The following is a 15970-nucleotide window of genomic DNA, read 5'->3' on the forward strand; positions in this document are numbered from 1 at the left end:
AAACTTGCATTGTTATTTAGTAAGAAAAATGTTGATTTCTCTAGCAATCCAAAGACGCTTGAGAGTTTTGAAATCATTAAAATTATTTTGGAATGTTAACAGTGAATAACGAGCCTGCTTTGCCACAAAAATTTTATAACTTTTTAAATGGAATGTGTCGAACTTATGCTCTAAACCAAACAAGCTAAACCCGTATAAAGGCTACATTTTGCCAATTATTCCATACGATTACCAGGCCTGGAATCCAAACCAAAGTCAAATGCTAAACGTTTAAAGGCTACAAATGAGGGCAACAATATCGATTTTGCAAAAAATTGTTATGTTAATAGACTATAGGAAGTCGAGCTACTACCTTCGTGCTTTTGAATAGATATGCACAATTTGTTGGTGTTTTGTCAAGAATCAAGGGCAAGTTCACTGCAAAAACAATGTTATTCTGAACTTTACGATAATAAAAGACAGCAGAACCGTGGTGACTTGAAAATAAAAAAAGGGCTGATAACACCAGATGACCACTTTTTCTATCGTTCAAAATTACTTCATAACATCATAATTAAAAATAGCTAGAGGCGAACTCTGCCAAAGTACAATATCAAAGACGGGTCTGCTGTCTTTGATATTGTACCACGGGTCTGCTGTCTTTTATTATTGTAAGGTTTTATTATTGCTGTCTTTTATTTTTGTAAAGATATATATATATATATATATATATATATATATATATATAAATCAGCAAGCTGAAGCCGGCACTAAACACACGCGATGAATATAGGGGGAGGGAACTCACGCTAAAATTTTAGTTCATATCATAATTTTGACTAGATGAGAATAAATAGTGCAAAAAACATTTTGTGCATGACAAAATGAAATTTGCAGAACCTCCACAAGAGGGATACTTATGGTTAGGGCAAATTCGGAATAACCCTAAAAACACAAGAACATGGCCAAAATCGAAAAATCCGGAATAGGAATGTTTTTAAATAAATTGATAACAGATGTAAATATGACTTCTAAATTGGCTAAATATTGTATATCGGAAAAAATTTTCGATTGATTTTGTTGAATAGTTCCTTGAATTGTTTTAATTGTCGTCTCAGACAAATGTAAATATATATTCATTTTATCTTTTAACAATTTGTAAAACAGTTTTAACCTGACGATGAACGTAAAGTTCGAAAACGTTTGTTTTAAATATTGGAAGTAATTTTAATTTGACAAATTGGTTTCCTTTACATCAAAAATTTACTTGAACTAATTTGCGAACTACGTCAATGTCAATGACAAATGCACATGGCGCATTGTATGTAGATGTGGAAATTGCAATCCTTCGAAAAAATTAATTTGTGGACAATGAGGGTGCAGACCACCCATGGGTATAGTGATATCCAGAATCATCGGCTAAAACTACTAGTTATTGCGAAACGTACGAGCTTTTGGATGTTAATTTGGGTAATTTTTATTGATCGTTTATTAATCCTTGGAGATAAGAGAGAGAGAGAGAGAGAGAGAGAGTTTAGGCTTCTGTGGGTCTTTCCACATGGGTTTGCACCCTTCATATAACGACTGAGCTGAGCTTCTGCACCGGGTTACAATGTCCACAGCTGCAGTTGAAAGCCCAGGAACATAAGTTGACTTCCGAATAACTTTTGAAGAAGTAGTTCCAGTATATTTTTGTTAAATATTTCTTATAATTGGAATAAGGGTTGCTCTGGTTTCTATATGTATTCGTGAAGCAGTTAATATTGTGTGTACAGTTCAAATGATTGACATTTGATCTTTTATTGTTCAACAGTCCAACACTGAAGAGTTTTATGTCCGCCAAGGCAATTATTCGCCTGCTGCACTGTGATAACAAGGGCATAATTATGAATAACAATATGCAACTTTTTTAGTGTTTTGATGATGCTTTAAATACGTACATGGGAATATTCAGATCAGGCACAAAATCAGAAAAGACGTCTTCTTCGTTCCTCTATTTCGAACAGCGGTACCCTTTACTGTTCTAACTTAGCCCAAAGTTTTTTTGCAAAATGCGCTCAAATGTTGGAGACTGGTGACGTTACGCCTTTCTAGTTTTAATTCTGATGTGATGAAGTCGGTACTGATTGATAAAGAGCCATTTTCACTCGATTACTCTTCTAATGGAACATCTGTTGCTGTGTGTGGAAACAATTTATTAAATGTGTACGACTTCAGTTCTGGATCTTTCAAGCTTCAATTGTCCTCATCCTATGATCAGAAAAGGAGAATAACATATCAAGATATTTCATGGAGTAAGGTTGACAGTAGTCTTTTGGCTCTGGGAACCAGCACTACTCATGTGCAGATCAAGAGCTTCGCTCCTGGAAGGCTTGCACCTATCAGAAACTATGACAACATTGTGGAGAGAAGTGTCAGCTCTCTTAGCTTCCATCCATCTGATAGTAATTTACTTCTGGTTTCAGCTCGTGACGAAATTGTCTTGTTAGATATAAGAATGTCAGATGCATTTATGAAACATAAGTACCCAAACAGCGTGCAAAAAGTCAGTTGGAATCCGCATAAGAACACTGTGTTCGCAGCGTGCATGGAAAGTTGGATAGAAGTAATTGACTTAGCAATTCAAAGTAGCTCTGCAAACCCAATGAAAACTGACCAATTTGTTGGGCACCGTGGGCCCGTTTTTTGCTGCGATTGGCATCCTAGTAAAAGAGATACATTGGCGTCTGGAGGTCGAGATTGCTATATTAAAGTGTGGAACATTACCGAATCAAGGCATTCACAGCATTCTATCAAATTTTTCTTGCCTGTCGATTGTATAAAATGGCGCCCCTCATCTAATGAACACATTGTTTCTGCTGCCAGTACTTTTGATCAGAATATTTTATGCTGGAATATTAATCGCCCGTACCTTCCCAGTCATTCATTTGGCGGACATTCTCGTAAAGTCTCCAAATTTTGCTTCTATGACAAAAATGTTGATGCTTTTCTGTCCATTGGTGGCGATAAAACTTTACGACATCACAGCTTTGATAACGCAGTAATTCCTGAAACATGCACGGTGCCAAATAATGTCAAGTTTACTTCTTTTGAAAGTTTATGCGATGTAGAAGTGAGCAGTAAGAAATATTTGAGTGCGAATTCTGTAATACTCGATGTTAGGATCAATGCTCAAAGGGAAACAACTAACCCGTTTGAATTTTGTCTCCAGAATTACGCCTTGAATCAAAATGAGCCCGTAGTATCTTGTGAATTGAACTCTCAAGTTGCCAAGTCGTGTAGTTTACACAATGTTGCAGAAACATGGAAGCTACTTGCTAAACTTTTCCCTAAATCACAGCGATCTATTTCAAAATCAAGAAATGCCTCTGCAAATACTGAGAAAAATGTTCAGGGACAAAAAATGAGACCAGTCGACACTAAACAAGCTGTATATATTAAACCTCCAGAGTGGCATAACTTCAGTGAGACCTCGACTGAAAGTAGTGAGATAGAATTTGGTGTCTCGAAACTACAGAAAGAGTCTACAAAAAGTGTTGTTGTCAATTCCCCAATAGCGCAAGAACCGTACAACACTCAGCACGAATTGAAGGAAAAGAACGTGCTGACTGTCAGCCATGACGAAGACTCCCAAACTGAAATGGACGAAGATGACGACGAGGGTCAGAATTCGACCAGCCGTCTTAAATTAGTGCACGTGTTAAAATCAGCCCCTATAACTGTCAGAGCTGAGAACAGTCAAAATGGGACTCAAAGCAATTCTCTGGTGCCATTTGCGGTTCCGTTTTTGGGACAAAAGTTTTCAATGAAATTTCTTTTTTCGCTTTTGAAAGATATGATTGAGCGTCTTGGTCAGTTGCAATTCGCCGTGAGCGCTTTGATAATTCTACAGAATGAACTGAAGTTTCCCGACTGCAGCAGTTCAGATGTTTTTGGTGAAGGAGAAATGTTGCTGTCCTTCAAGGATTGGCTTCTCTCTTATCACAACCTTCTCAGCTGTCAAGGCCTCTATGTGGAGGCGTGCGATGTCAGTGTGCGATTTCCAATTACAAGTCTTAGAGACAAAATTGGTAAATTTGAAAGAGTTCATTTGAAAAAGCACTGCGATGAAAAATGCAAATCAGGCTGTGATGTTTGCATTGATCGAATTATAGACAGACATTCGAATACTCAGATGAAGCTGCGCTCAACATGTTGCAAATCCTCTTTTATCAACAGGCGTTGCTCAAAGTGTCTGAAATGTGCTAAGTGTACATATTGTAAGCAGCCTGTGAAAAGTTTGTTTGCTTGGTGTCAAGGTTGTGGCCACGGAGGTCATTTGCATCATATGGAGGCCTACTTCAGAGACAACTCCGTCTGTTTAGTGCCATCGTGTGGACATAAGTGCGAGTTCTCTTGATAATTTATTCAAATTCGTAATCATGAATTTCATGTATCTATTTTCAAATTAGTATTAAGCTACATTTATATTTGTGTTTTGAAAGTTTTCATTTGTATGTATTGGATAAATAACTATATTCTGTTCTACCCAAAGTCAACATTATTTTAATTGGAATATTCAAACTGCTGTGTTTTAAAAGTATAGCTGCCACTTCTTTTGGAACTAAATCATGCCGGCTAATGGTCAGTTGCTTTAAAAAACTTCAAAGTTGTTTTGCAGTAAAATCATTGGGGGGGGGGGGGCTATATTTGATGGTTGGCAAGCTATTTTGTGACATATTTGTGCCTGGCATCTATTTTTATTTTTGTTTGATCCATTTAACTCTGTTAAGTTATCGCCCATGCAAAAATTCGCTGATATTAGACAACTACTGAGTATTTGGACTTTTTTGAAATATTTTTTTCTGGACAATTGATTTCAAAAGTGAAACAGCTGTCGTGAAGCTCCCTGACAAAATCTGATAGGCTGAAATTTACAGATTGATTCTTTCTATCCCTCGTGGTGACCGGCTAGTAAATCGATAGAACAATACATAGAAAGTGATGTTTTTTTTTCAATTTAAACAGAAACCACCCGCTATATAAACTGAACGTCAACAGTGAGTAAACACCCTACAGTTTTGCAAAGTAAAAATGAATTTTTTGACACTATATTACAGAACTTCTAATCGTCTTTAAAGAAAAATTTTTACTTACTCCATTGACCTTCTACAATAATGGACTTGCCTAACTATTAAATTGGGTTAACACGCAATGGTAATTTACCATAAACCCCAAAGTAAAGTAGGTAAACTCCATCCGAGGTTCACAGCTAAAACAAAAATGTCTTTAGTTGCAGTTAAAATATGAGCGTTATCAATAGAAAGCACATTGACTGAAGATTGTTTCAATTTAATGTTGTCGTTTTTGAGAAGTCATTGAGATTTTTTTCTTTTCATTAACTTTCAATGTTTTTGTTGGAAATTTTGATATTTGTCTAGTTTTTGTATAGTTTTGTTCACTTAATTTTCTCTTTTTTATCAGTCATAACTTCTATGGTATTTGGCAAAAATACGATAATTTTAGCCTACATTGCCATTTTCTGCGGAAATAGCAAACTATTAAGGACTGTCGCAAGGAGGGTACTAATGTTTCTGGGTTCAGGGTGTTCCATTGATCCTGTTGTATTGCTATTTTTACAGGTCAAGCTCATCTCAACTGATGTTTTTGTTAACATCAGCTTTTAGATAGTTTTCTTCCAATTTCAATTTTATAGGCTTAACGAGGAGGCTTTGTAATGTGCGTTTGCACATGATGTTCCGAACCCGCCCGTCCACGTTTTGATTTCATAGTCTACCAAATGAGGAAAAGAAAAAAAGGTTCGAAAAAAACATATCTTTCAACAAATAATTAAATGAAAAAATGCTGGATTAGAGAGCCGATGAGACTTGCCATCAATGAGAGTACGGGACAAGACGCGCACAAAAACAAATAACAGCAAACAGTAATTACGACCAAAACTCGATGGCTATATTTAAAAAACAGAAAATAACAAAATGAAAAGGAATTCGATAAAACCCGATCTACGCAAATCAACCTGTACTTCATTAGATGTTCATTGGATTATATATAAGACCTCTCAATAGTGCGACTCGGTGACAGGCCGACAAGGAAGAGCAAAAAGGACAAATTTCAAAAATCCGTGAAACCACTTCGTATCAACTCGGCTCATTGGGAAGGCTATTTTATAAGTCATAGAAAGCAATTGAGACTTTTTGTTATCCGTAATATGTCGGACAACTGCAAAAATAACAGCAAAAACGAAAGAAAAAACAATTGAATTTAACAAGAACGCGGTGCAGCAACCGTTGAAACCACAGGCCATTCAAATCCAAGAAACCATTAGTTCAAAATATAACTATTATAAAAATTGGATCTTCGTTCACTGGAAAAAGGATACGACCTGTCGTTACAGAGAGCAAGCCACAAAGTTACAGAGAGCAAGCCACAAAATTGAAAATAATGTAAAAGTTGCAAAGTTCAAAAATCCACTGGTTTTTTAAAAGAAATATTTTTAAAAGTTCAAACAAACCATAAGCTGTCAACTTAGTACAACATTTCAAATTGCGACTGCAACAGGACTCCAGTTGTGCTTGTTATTATTGAGACCAAATCATAGGAGGACAAAAAAACAGCAATTGCGGACAGAACTCAAAATTTATCGGAGCCACAGCGTTTAAGGCCTTATATATAATACATGAAAAACCATCAAACTGACGAAAGCGATTAACCTGGATATTCTAGGTAAAGGGTTTTGTGGAAAAGACGACAAAAAGAACCACAAATATTGACCAGTATCGAAAATCACGAAATTCTTTTGAGAACACGTTTCTTAGCTCTATAGACAACTGTCAGAACATAACCAACAGCAAAAATTATGTTTAGAGCAACAGAATATTGATGAGTTCTGCCATAATAAGCCTTAGTTATTTGTTGACAACAAAGCGAACAAAAAATGGGGATAACAAAAATGTTTTCGTTAAAAAAATTGAAAGTCTTTAAAACTGAACAATAATTGAGTCTAAAACTTATAGCTCTTATCCGAAATCAGTAAATGGATTCATTTAGACATCTATAGAAGAAATTTTGCCTGGATGATTGACAGGAAAAACCACAATTACAGAACAAAACAAACCACAAAACGAAAATAACCACAATTACAGGCAAAGACAAAAATGCAATAAGTTTTGTGAGAGAATGGCTTCGCAGTTGTTAAAACTATCAGCTAGTCTTGGAAGTCAGCAAATTTGTCCATTTTGAGCATTCTTTCAATGGAAAGTGGAGCTATGCTTAATACGATTGGTTGAAGAGGGAATAATTTACTACCTCAAATACAGGAAAGTATGTAAAAACTCACAAAATTTCTGAAATTTCGTATGAAAACCAAAAAAAATTGAATATAAAACCACTATAAAGAGTGTTTTTTCCTTCACTTGGATTAATTTTTGCCCTCTACAACCTGAGACTAGGCTACACGTGGAGAGAAATAATATTAAAAAATGACAAATTTCATAAGTTCACAAACAGTTTCAAAAAATATAGATTCAAAGTCATGCGATGCATTAGATAACAAATGATGGCATTGTAGAGACACACCTGCAGCCCTATATGAACCCATTTGAATCTTTAATTAATTAAACATATTCATGAGGCTCTAAAAGGAATGAAAAATGAATTCCTTTTAAAGAATTTATGAAGGTTTTGAAAATACATCGTCAAAGCCATAAAAACTGAGCTTTTCACTGAAGACAAACTATGTTTTCATATGGCTTTTTTTGTTGTAAATAGGATTTGTCATTGATTAGGCCGTGACTTGAAATAATTCTTGTCAGTAATCAACATATGAAAAACAAAATTGCAAAAATTTTTTGATAGAGCGCGCACTAATATCCGATTAATTTTTGATTGTCTAGAATCCATAATGAGTTAAGAACTAGCCCGGATTCTTCTCTGCTTCCAACAAAAAAACATTTAATTTTCCATATGTTTGAAAGACAGATCAATAAGCAAATAAAATATTTCAGTAAACCACAATTAAATCATCTATTTTTACAGGTCAAGCTTATCTCAACTGATGTTTTTGTTAACATCAGCTTTTAGATAGTTTTCTTCCAATTTCAATTTAATAGGCTTAACGAGGAGGCTTTGTAATGTGCGTTTGCACATGATGTTCCGAACCCGCCCGTCCACGTTTTGATTTCATAGTCTACCAAATGAGGAAAAGAAATAAAGGTTCGAAAAAAACATATCTTTCAACAAATAATTAAATGAAAAAATGCTGGATTAGAGAGCCGATGAGACTTGCCATCAATGAGAGTACGGGACAAGACGCGCACAAAAACAAATAACAGCAAACAGTAATTACGACCAAAACTCGATGGCTATGTTTAAAAAACAAAATAGCAAAATGAAAAGGAATTCGATAAAACCCGATCTACGCAAATCAACGTGTACTTCATTAGATGTTCATTGAATTATATATAAGACCTCTCAATAATGCGACTCGGTGACAGGCCGACAAGGAAGAGCGAAAAGGACAAATTTCAAAAAACCGTGAAACCACTTCGTATCAACTCGGCTCATTGGGAAGGCTATTTTATAAGTCATAGAAAGCAATTGAGACATTTTGTTATCCGTAATATGTCGGACAACTGCAAAAATAACAGCAAAAACGAAAGAAAAAACAATTGAATTTAACAAGAAGGCGGTGCAGCAACCGTTGAAACCACAGGCCATTCAAATCCAAGAAACCATTCGTTCAAAATATAACTATTATAAAAATTGGATCTTCGTTCACTGGAAAAAGGATACGACTTGTAGTTACAGAGAGCAAGCCACAAAGTTACAGAGAGCAAGCCACAAAATTGAAAATGATGTAAAAGTTGCAAAGTTCAAAAATCCACTGGTTTTTTAAAAGAAATATTTTTAAAAGTTCAAACAAACCATAAGCTGTCAACTTAGTACAACAGATCAAATTGCGACTGCAACAGGACTCCAGTTGTGCTTGTTATTATTGAGACCAAATCATAGGAGGACAAAAAAAACAGCAATTGCGGACAGAACTCAAAATTTCACAAACAATTTATCGGAGCCACAGCGTTCAAGGCATTATATATAATACATTGAAAACCATCAAAAATTTTACACTGACGAAAGCGATTAACTGATTTGTTTTGTTGCCTTTTGATTTAACTGGATCTTCTAGGTAAAGGGTTTTGTGGAAAAGACGACAAAAGGAACCACAAATATTGACCAGTATCGAAAATTCACGAAATTCTTCTGAAAACACGTTTCTTAGCTCTATAGACAATTGTCAGAACATAACCCACAGCTAAAAATTTTCTTTTAGAGCAAGAGAAAATTGATGAGTTCTGTCATAATAAGACTTAGTAACTTGTTGACGACAAAGAGAACAAAAAGTGGGGATAACAAAAACGTTTTCGTTAAAAAAATGAACAAAAATTGAGTAAAAAAATGAACAAAAACTTATAGCTCTTATCCGAAATCAGTAATTGGATTCATTTAGACATCTGTTGAAGAAAATTTGCCTTATGATTGTCAGGAGTTTGCCGTACGAAAACTAAAAAAAAACCACAATTACAGGCAAAGACAAAAATGCAATAGGTTTTGTGAGAGAATGGCTTCGAAGTTGTTAAAACTATCAGCTAGTCATGGAAGTCAGCAAAATTGTTCATTCGGAGCATTCTTTCAATGGCCCGTGGAGCTATACTTAATACGATTAGTTGAAGAGGGAATAATTTACTACCTCAAATACAGAAAAGTATGTAAAGACTCAAAAATTTTCAGAAATTTCTAATGAAAACCAAAAAAGAATATGAAAATAAAACCACTATAGAGTTTTTTTCCTTCACTTGGATTAATTTTTGCCCTCTACAACCTGAGACTAAGCTACATGTGGAGAGAATTAAGATTAAAAAATGACAAATTTCATAAGTTCACGAACAGTTTCAAAAAATATATTCAAAGTCATGCGATGCATTAGATAACAAATGATGGCATTGTACAGACACACCTGCAGCCCCTTATGAACCCAATTGAATTTTTAATTAATAAAACTTAGTCATGAGGCTCTAAAAGGAATGACAAATGAATTCCCTTAAAAGAATTTTTTGAAGGTTTTGAAAATACATCGTCAAAGCCATAAAAACTGAGCTTTTCTCTGAAGACAAACTATGTTTTCATATGGCCTTTTTTGTTGTAAACAGGATTTGTCATTGATTGGGCCGTGACTTGAAATAATTCTGGTCAGTAGTCAACATGAAAAAACTGCAAAAATTTTTTGATAAAGACCGCGTACTAATATCCGAATAATTTTTGATTGTAAAGAATTCATAATGAGTTAAAACCTAGCCCGGATTTTTCTGAGCTTCCAACAAAAAAAAACATTTAATTTTTCCGTTTGTTTGAAAAATAGATCAATAAGCAAATAAAATATTTCAGTAAACCATAAATAATCTATTTTGTAAACATATTAGGTTTGTTTTTTGAAAAACCGGCAGAAATTTAATTCCGGAATACTCCTTTAGGAAGCAAATGTACAGCTATCTTTTTTGGATTTATCAAAGATTGTGGCAGCAGAGGTTAGGTCTCTACTTCCTGCAAATTTAAACAAAGTTTGAAACCAAGCTTACTTGGATCCTTTTTTGATTTGGTCAAAAAATACGTAAAATGTGAATAAAAACAACGGAATCCACTCTACTTTTCTCAAAAAGTTTTAACCTCGTTAACTCCTGTAAAAAACGAAACTAGAAATCCTTTAATTGCATATTCTGCGATGGACCAGCTTTCTAATGATACCAGTCTCAACTCTCTACGATGAATATATCGATCGGCCAAAATTGTTTGAACAATAAAACCCATTTTAGTATATAGTTCCTGCGCCCACAAGTGGGTCGGAACAATAAGATGAAACTTTGCTTGATTGCTGAGAAAATTGCACTCATGTATTCATAGTATACAATGATTTCTGTTCTTAAACGTAACACCAAATCATAATAACACCAATCATTGCAAAAATTGCGAAACAAAGGAATTCTGTTCATTTTTCTCGTTCTTTAGTACTTGATTTTTAAAACCTTGTGATTCAGTTTGAATGATGTGTTCATGAGCAGCGACTAAAATGGACTGTTAATCAAATTGAAGTGGTGCCTGGGTTCCATTTTTTTGCTCTGCTTGACACGTTTAGGTAAATTGTCCAAAGTTTTATTTGATTGCTTTGTGCAAAGTTATTTTCTCGATCAGTTTACTCTTTTCCAAACTCCGTTGACATCAGTTTTTTTTGTGATTTGTATGTGCTAAAACTCTGTGCTAAGAGCCCATGGAAAGAGACCTTGTTTGATAAGTATACTTTGGAAACAGACAGTATTCAAATCAAGCATGAAAGAATAACTGTTGAGATAACACCTTTTCTCTCAGCTGTTTTTGCCCCTTTTTTGTCGTTGGCTTTTTTTCATGAGCCGATATTGCAATGTAATTCAAGAAAATAAGAAATTTGAAGCCTGGATTTAACCAGCGACTTGTCTAAAAATAAGACATTGATACGATTCAGAAAATAGAGTGAAAAGTTATAGACAAAAATCAGTCACTTACTCTTTTATTTTCGCAAACAATTCTCAAGAATTGGTCAATCTTTAGAAGGATTCAACCCAAAAGTTTGAGCAAAATTTTAATATACGGACTTTAATATAAGTTCTGTTTCTTGTTTCGTTATTTCCGTCAGTGAAATTTTTACTGCCAATTCTCAAAATGCCTGCCTTTGCAATAGTTTATCGCTAGAGACTGCTGTATATGCTTTACTGTGCTTCATAGAAAATTCAATTCATGTCATTATGAATGAGTTGAGGCATGGCGACTGAACAAAAGTCCGTTTTGAGAATCATTCAATGTCACAAGTTGTAAATGAATTACTGCAAAAGTGAGCTGATAACGAACAAGATGAGGGTCTAGAAGTGATCTCGCGACACGATCCCGGCAAAGAAATATCTCTCCGATGGATATCTTCCTTTGTTGCTGTTCTGGTCAATTGTGACATCACAAAAATGACCGGAGAATTCACACTCTTATAACAATCCTCGTGCATCAAAGGCCGCTTATAGGTCAAATGAATGTTGTTTTCTTCAGTCAATGATGAAATTATAATTACCATTTTGTTTGCTCATTTTCTCTAATTTTGATTTTTTTGGTTGTTTGACGATTGCGCCGAACCCAAAATATCTAACGAGAGTTCAGGACTTTGCAGACAGACTCCAGACTGGATGTAGTGCTGCCAGACTATGGACCTGTCATAAATCACCAAAAGAACAACCACTGAAAATCATGACAACCGAGATTTTTATTATAGCGCGCAACTTGATTACATATTTCAGAGAAAAGGGACCTGAAGTGTCTTCGACGATGGGAAGATACGAAATTGAATTAGAAAAGTGTAGGTTTAAATTTGTTTCAAGAATACTGGGAGTCAAAGAGGAAGCTCGGCAATGTGCATCTGCACTTAATGTTCGAAGCTTCTCTTGTCATCAAAATTTAAACCAAAAACTTATTTTTTGAAGCTAAACAACGTCTCTTTCATAGTCAACTGTCTGTTTCGTAAAAAAACGTTAGCTGACTACTAACTGAATTAAAATTGTTAACCGCAAACGGATAGCTGAGATCATCATAAATGCAATTGTGGTTTTGAAGTCTGGAGAAGCAGTTATGGCAACCTTTTAGTTTTTGGGTCGGTGAAAGAAGAGCTGCGCGTCAAGAAAACTTTTAGATAAATCTGATAGAAAACTCATGGCTAGTCCTGATTAACAATTCAAGGTAAGTAACAAACTAATACCTAAACTATAAGCATCTTAAGAAGAATGAACAGCCTTTGCACCAACATCTAAAAACCGAGTTTAAACTGCTTGACCGAAGTAAACCCGTGTATGAAAACAGTATAACAGGACAAGACCTGACGTGCAATTCAAAGAATTCTCAATTACTTAACAACAAATTAGACCTAGAATGGACTGTGTGCATTGGGAAAACCATTTCTATAAAAATATATAAAAAAACAATTCAATTTAAAAATGCAGCATGTGCACAAAAAACCACTAGCGAGAAATGAAATTTTTTAAACAAAAAACTAGGTCTAGAATGAACTATGAATGGGTTTGGAAAACCATCAAAAAATCCGCTCGAAAAAATGTAAAAAGCAAAGTGAAATTGCTGCATGTGCACAAAAAATCACTAGCGGGAAAGCAAATTTTTGTTTGTACATCGTTTTCTCACTGTACTTTAATATTAGAGCGAAAAAATTTCACGCCGGAAAATTACTCGCGTTTTCGCTACACTTCCTGTTTCAGCGTGAACAAAATCAGTACAATTTGACTTCAAAAGTCATGAAAATGGGTGATAAGATCTTTAAAAAAAGACAGCGCCCCAATACAATTTAAATTCTTTGAATTGTAATTAGCTTCCGATTTTCACTCTTCCTAGACAATAACTGGACCCAACTTAATTAGGTTTTGAACTCTTAGAAGATGAAATTATCAAACAATAGAAAGCAAATAAAAAAGTTCAAATACATTCTAACATTAAAGCAGCAACCACGTGTTTGCTAAGAAAGATTAACACGAATAGTTTTATTGAATAGCCGCAAAACGATAGCGGCTATTTTTGTGGACATCATGGTTTTTTTAATTCGCCGTCTTTAACGGTGATTCTTGCGACCTGACTTCTTGCAATTGATCCATTCAATTTCAGTTAATTGTACTGATTTGCAGTTGAAATATGTGTGAGTGAGGTCATCTGTTCTGCTTTTAGGTCAATTGCGTGACTTACCTCACCTAAAAACTGCCTTTTGAGCTCACTTAAGGAGTTTATGAACATTTACTATGAACTTTTCATGGAACTTTATGAACATTTACATTTATTATGAAAGTTTTAGGAACATTTGCTAGTTAAAGATCAAAAATGTGCATCTGATTAGCGCCAATCTTATATGCCCTAATTTTTGAGTATTAGTCTCAAGTTTTTGATTTAGAATATAAATTTTGAAAAAATTCTTCAGGGTTTTATACTCAGAGACCGTAATTGTCATAAAGTTGGCAGTTCGAATCTAACCCAAAAGGTAATAGGTCTATTTAAGGACTGGTGGTCAAACTGTCTATCTTTTTTCTTTAGTTGTTTCAATTCATGGATGACCACAAGCGTCTATCGCGGCTCTTTTCCGGCAATCTGCAGGCTATGTTTTTAAAATGAAACAGATATGGGATCATTAACTAGAGTAAGTCTCTTCCGCTTAAAAAACATTAAAAATTGTTATTAGAGAGGTCAAGAGACTTTAATACAACTATAGACCGACAAGCTTGGTCAAATTTCAATTAAGAACTACTTTTCTTGAAAAATTGTCGAAAGACTGAAAATCCAAGCTACTAGCTGAAACGAAACGTCTTTTTAGTTTTCATTAACCAGAAAAATCATTACCCTTGTGACTACTGAGACTAATTGAGACAAGAGTGTGCACTGCGAAACTTAGCTATTTTTTTGAAAATAAATGGCGTGAGGTTCAAGGAACGCTTGTATGCGAAATCAAAAAATAAAGTGAGTTTATGTTTCAATAGATCGACAATGAGACTCGTCATTAGCGAGTCTAAGTGACATCAGTACAAAGAAAAGACTAAATGCGAGCAAAAACATGATGTTGTTAGGTATTTTTAAACAAAAAATAAGTGTTGTCAAAAGTGATTCAAAATTCTAGGACAAAACGCAAAAAAGTAAAGCAAAAATCTTGCATAAAAGAGACATACGTTTACAGTAATTGTATCAAATTTTATTCGAGAACAAATATTATTATAATCACTTTATAAAGCAGATGCCCATTGCACATATATGTATGTAACTACAATCGGTTAAATTAATGTTCTCAACATTTTTTAACGATAATACCCGATGTCTGAGAAAAAAATAGCCATATATTGAAAATTCAAATGTAAAGTTTTGAATTGAAATTCAATTGATAAGTTTGCAAACTAATTCGCAAATTTAGTTTTAATATTACACTGATTTAATTGGCATAAATATTTGGTTAATTTTTACTTAATGAATAGCCTGAGATGGGGAAAATATCGACGGACCTCATATTCAAAAACTTTGGAGAGCTAATACTTAAATCAATGAAACTGTGTAAAGTCTTCCTAATTTTGTCCTAAACAATCCTCTGAAAATCGGTTGGAGTTGGATAAAAATTTTGACGAAAAATTCTAATTTTTTAATGATAAATTTTAATGCCAGACAGTGTAAATAACTTTATGTAATTTTTGATCAACGTAGATTGAAGAGAAACAAAAAATGAGAGCGAAAATGTACTATACAAATATGAAAAATCAGTGTACTTTGAATAAAAAGCGAAAACGGGCAGAATTTTCTCATCACTTTCCTCTGCTTTATAACGGTTGCCCTAAAAAATCTCACTAAAGTTCTAAATATGTTTGTTTTAAAAAGTTCAGGGCTGCGCTATCAAAGAAAATAATATCTAGTTAACAAAAATGACTGTTTGATGAAACATTTGTTGTGACCAAAGAAAACGTTTGCAATACTTTCAGCCACAATTCGAAAACGATGAATATCAGAAGACTCTTCAATCGACGATCAGGACCAAAATCGGTTCTAAATGGAGCGATTATACCGACGTTGGTTGCTTACAGGCGTATCAGACACATTGGTCGTTTTATTTGTGTCATGGACTCGTTTGGCTATGTACCCTGAATAAGTTCTGTAAGCATTGAAGCTGCTGATACCAGCTGCGGGATAAGTACTAACATCGGAGAAATTGCTCTCAAACGTCAGGTGAGATGTTCATTTTGCTATAGGAGGAGGCACATTACCCGAGGAGTCAAATCACTCAAGCGAATGATAAATAATTCCAGGACAAGACGCAAAAAAGTCAAGCAAAAATTTTGCGTAAAAAAGACACACGTTTACAGTAATGGCATCAAATTTTATTCGAGAGCAAATATTATTA

At 34.5% G+C, this 15970-nt stretch overlaps 1 protein-coding gene across 1 annotated transcript; it reads left to right on the forward strand.

The window, feature by feature from the left end:
* The first annotated feature begins 1713 nt into the window (after window positions 1–1713).
* LOC142349257 (GATOR2 complex protein Wdr24-like) lies at window positions 1714–4546 on the forward strand. The gene has a single exon (XM_075400699.1). The coding sequence runs from the start codon at window positions 2090–2092 to the stop codon at window positions 4376–4378; it is 2289 nt and encodes a 762-aa protein (XP_075256814.1). The 5' UTR covers window positions 1714–2089; the 3' UTR covers window positions 4379–4546.
* Window positions 4547–15970: the final 11424 nt, after the last annotated feature.

Source organism: Convolutriloba macropyga, chromosome 11 (assembly GCF_964194025.1).
Source record: "Convolutriloba macropyga chromosome 11, txConMacr16.3, whole genome shotgun sequence".
NCBI lineage: Eukaryota > Metazoa > Xenacoelomorpha > Acoela > Convolutidae > Convolutriloba > Convolutriloba macropyga.

What these genes read in the sequence shown, in the direction of transcription:
- LOC142349257 (XM_075400699.1), top strand. Translation starts at nt 2,090, where the DNA reads ATGAAGTCGGTACTGATTGATAAAGAGCCATTTTCACTCGATTACTCT.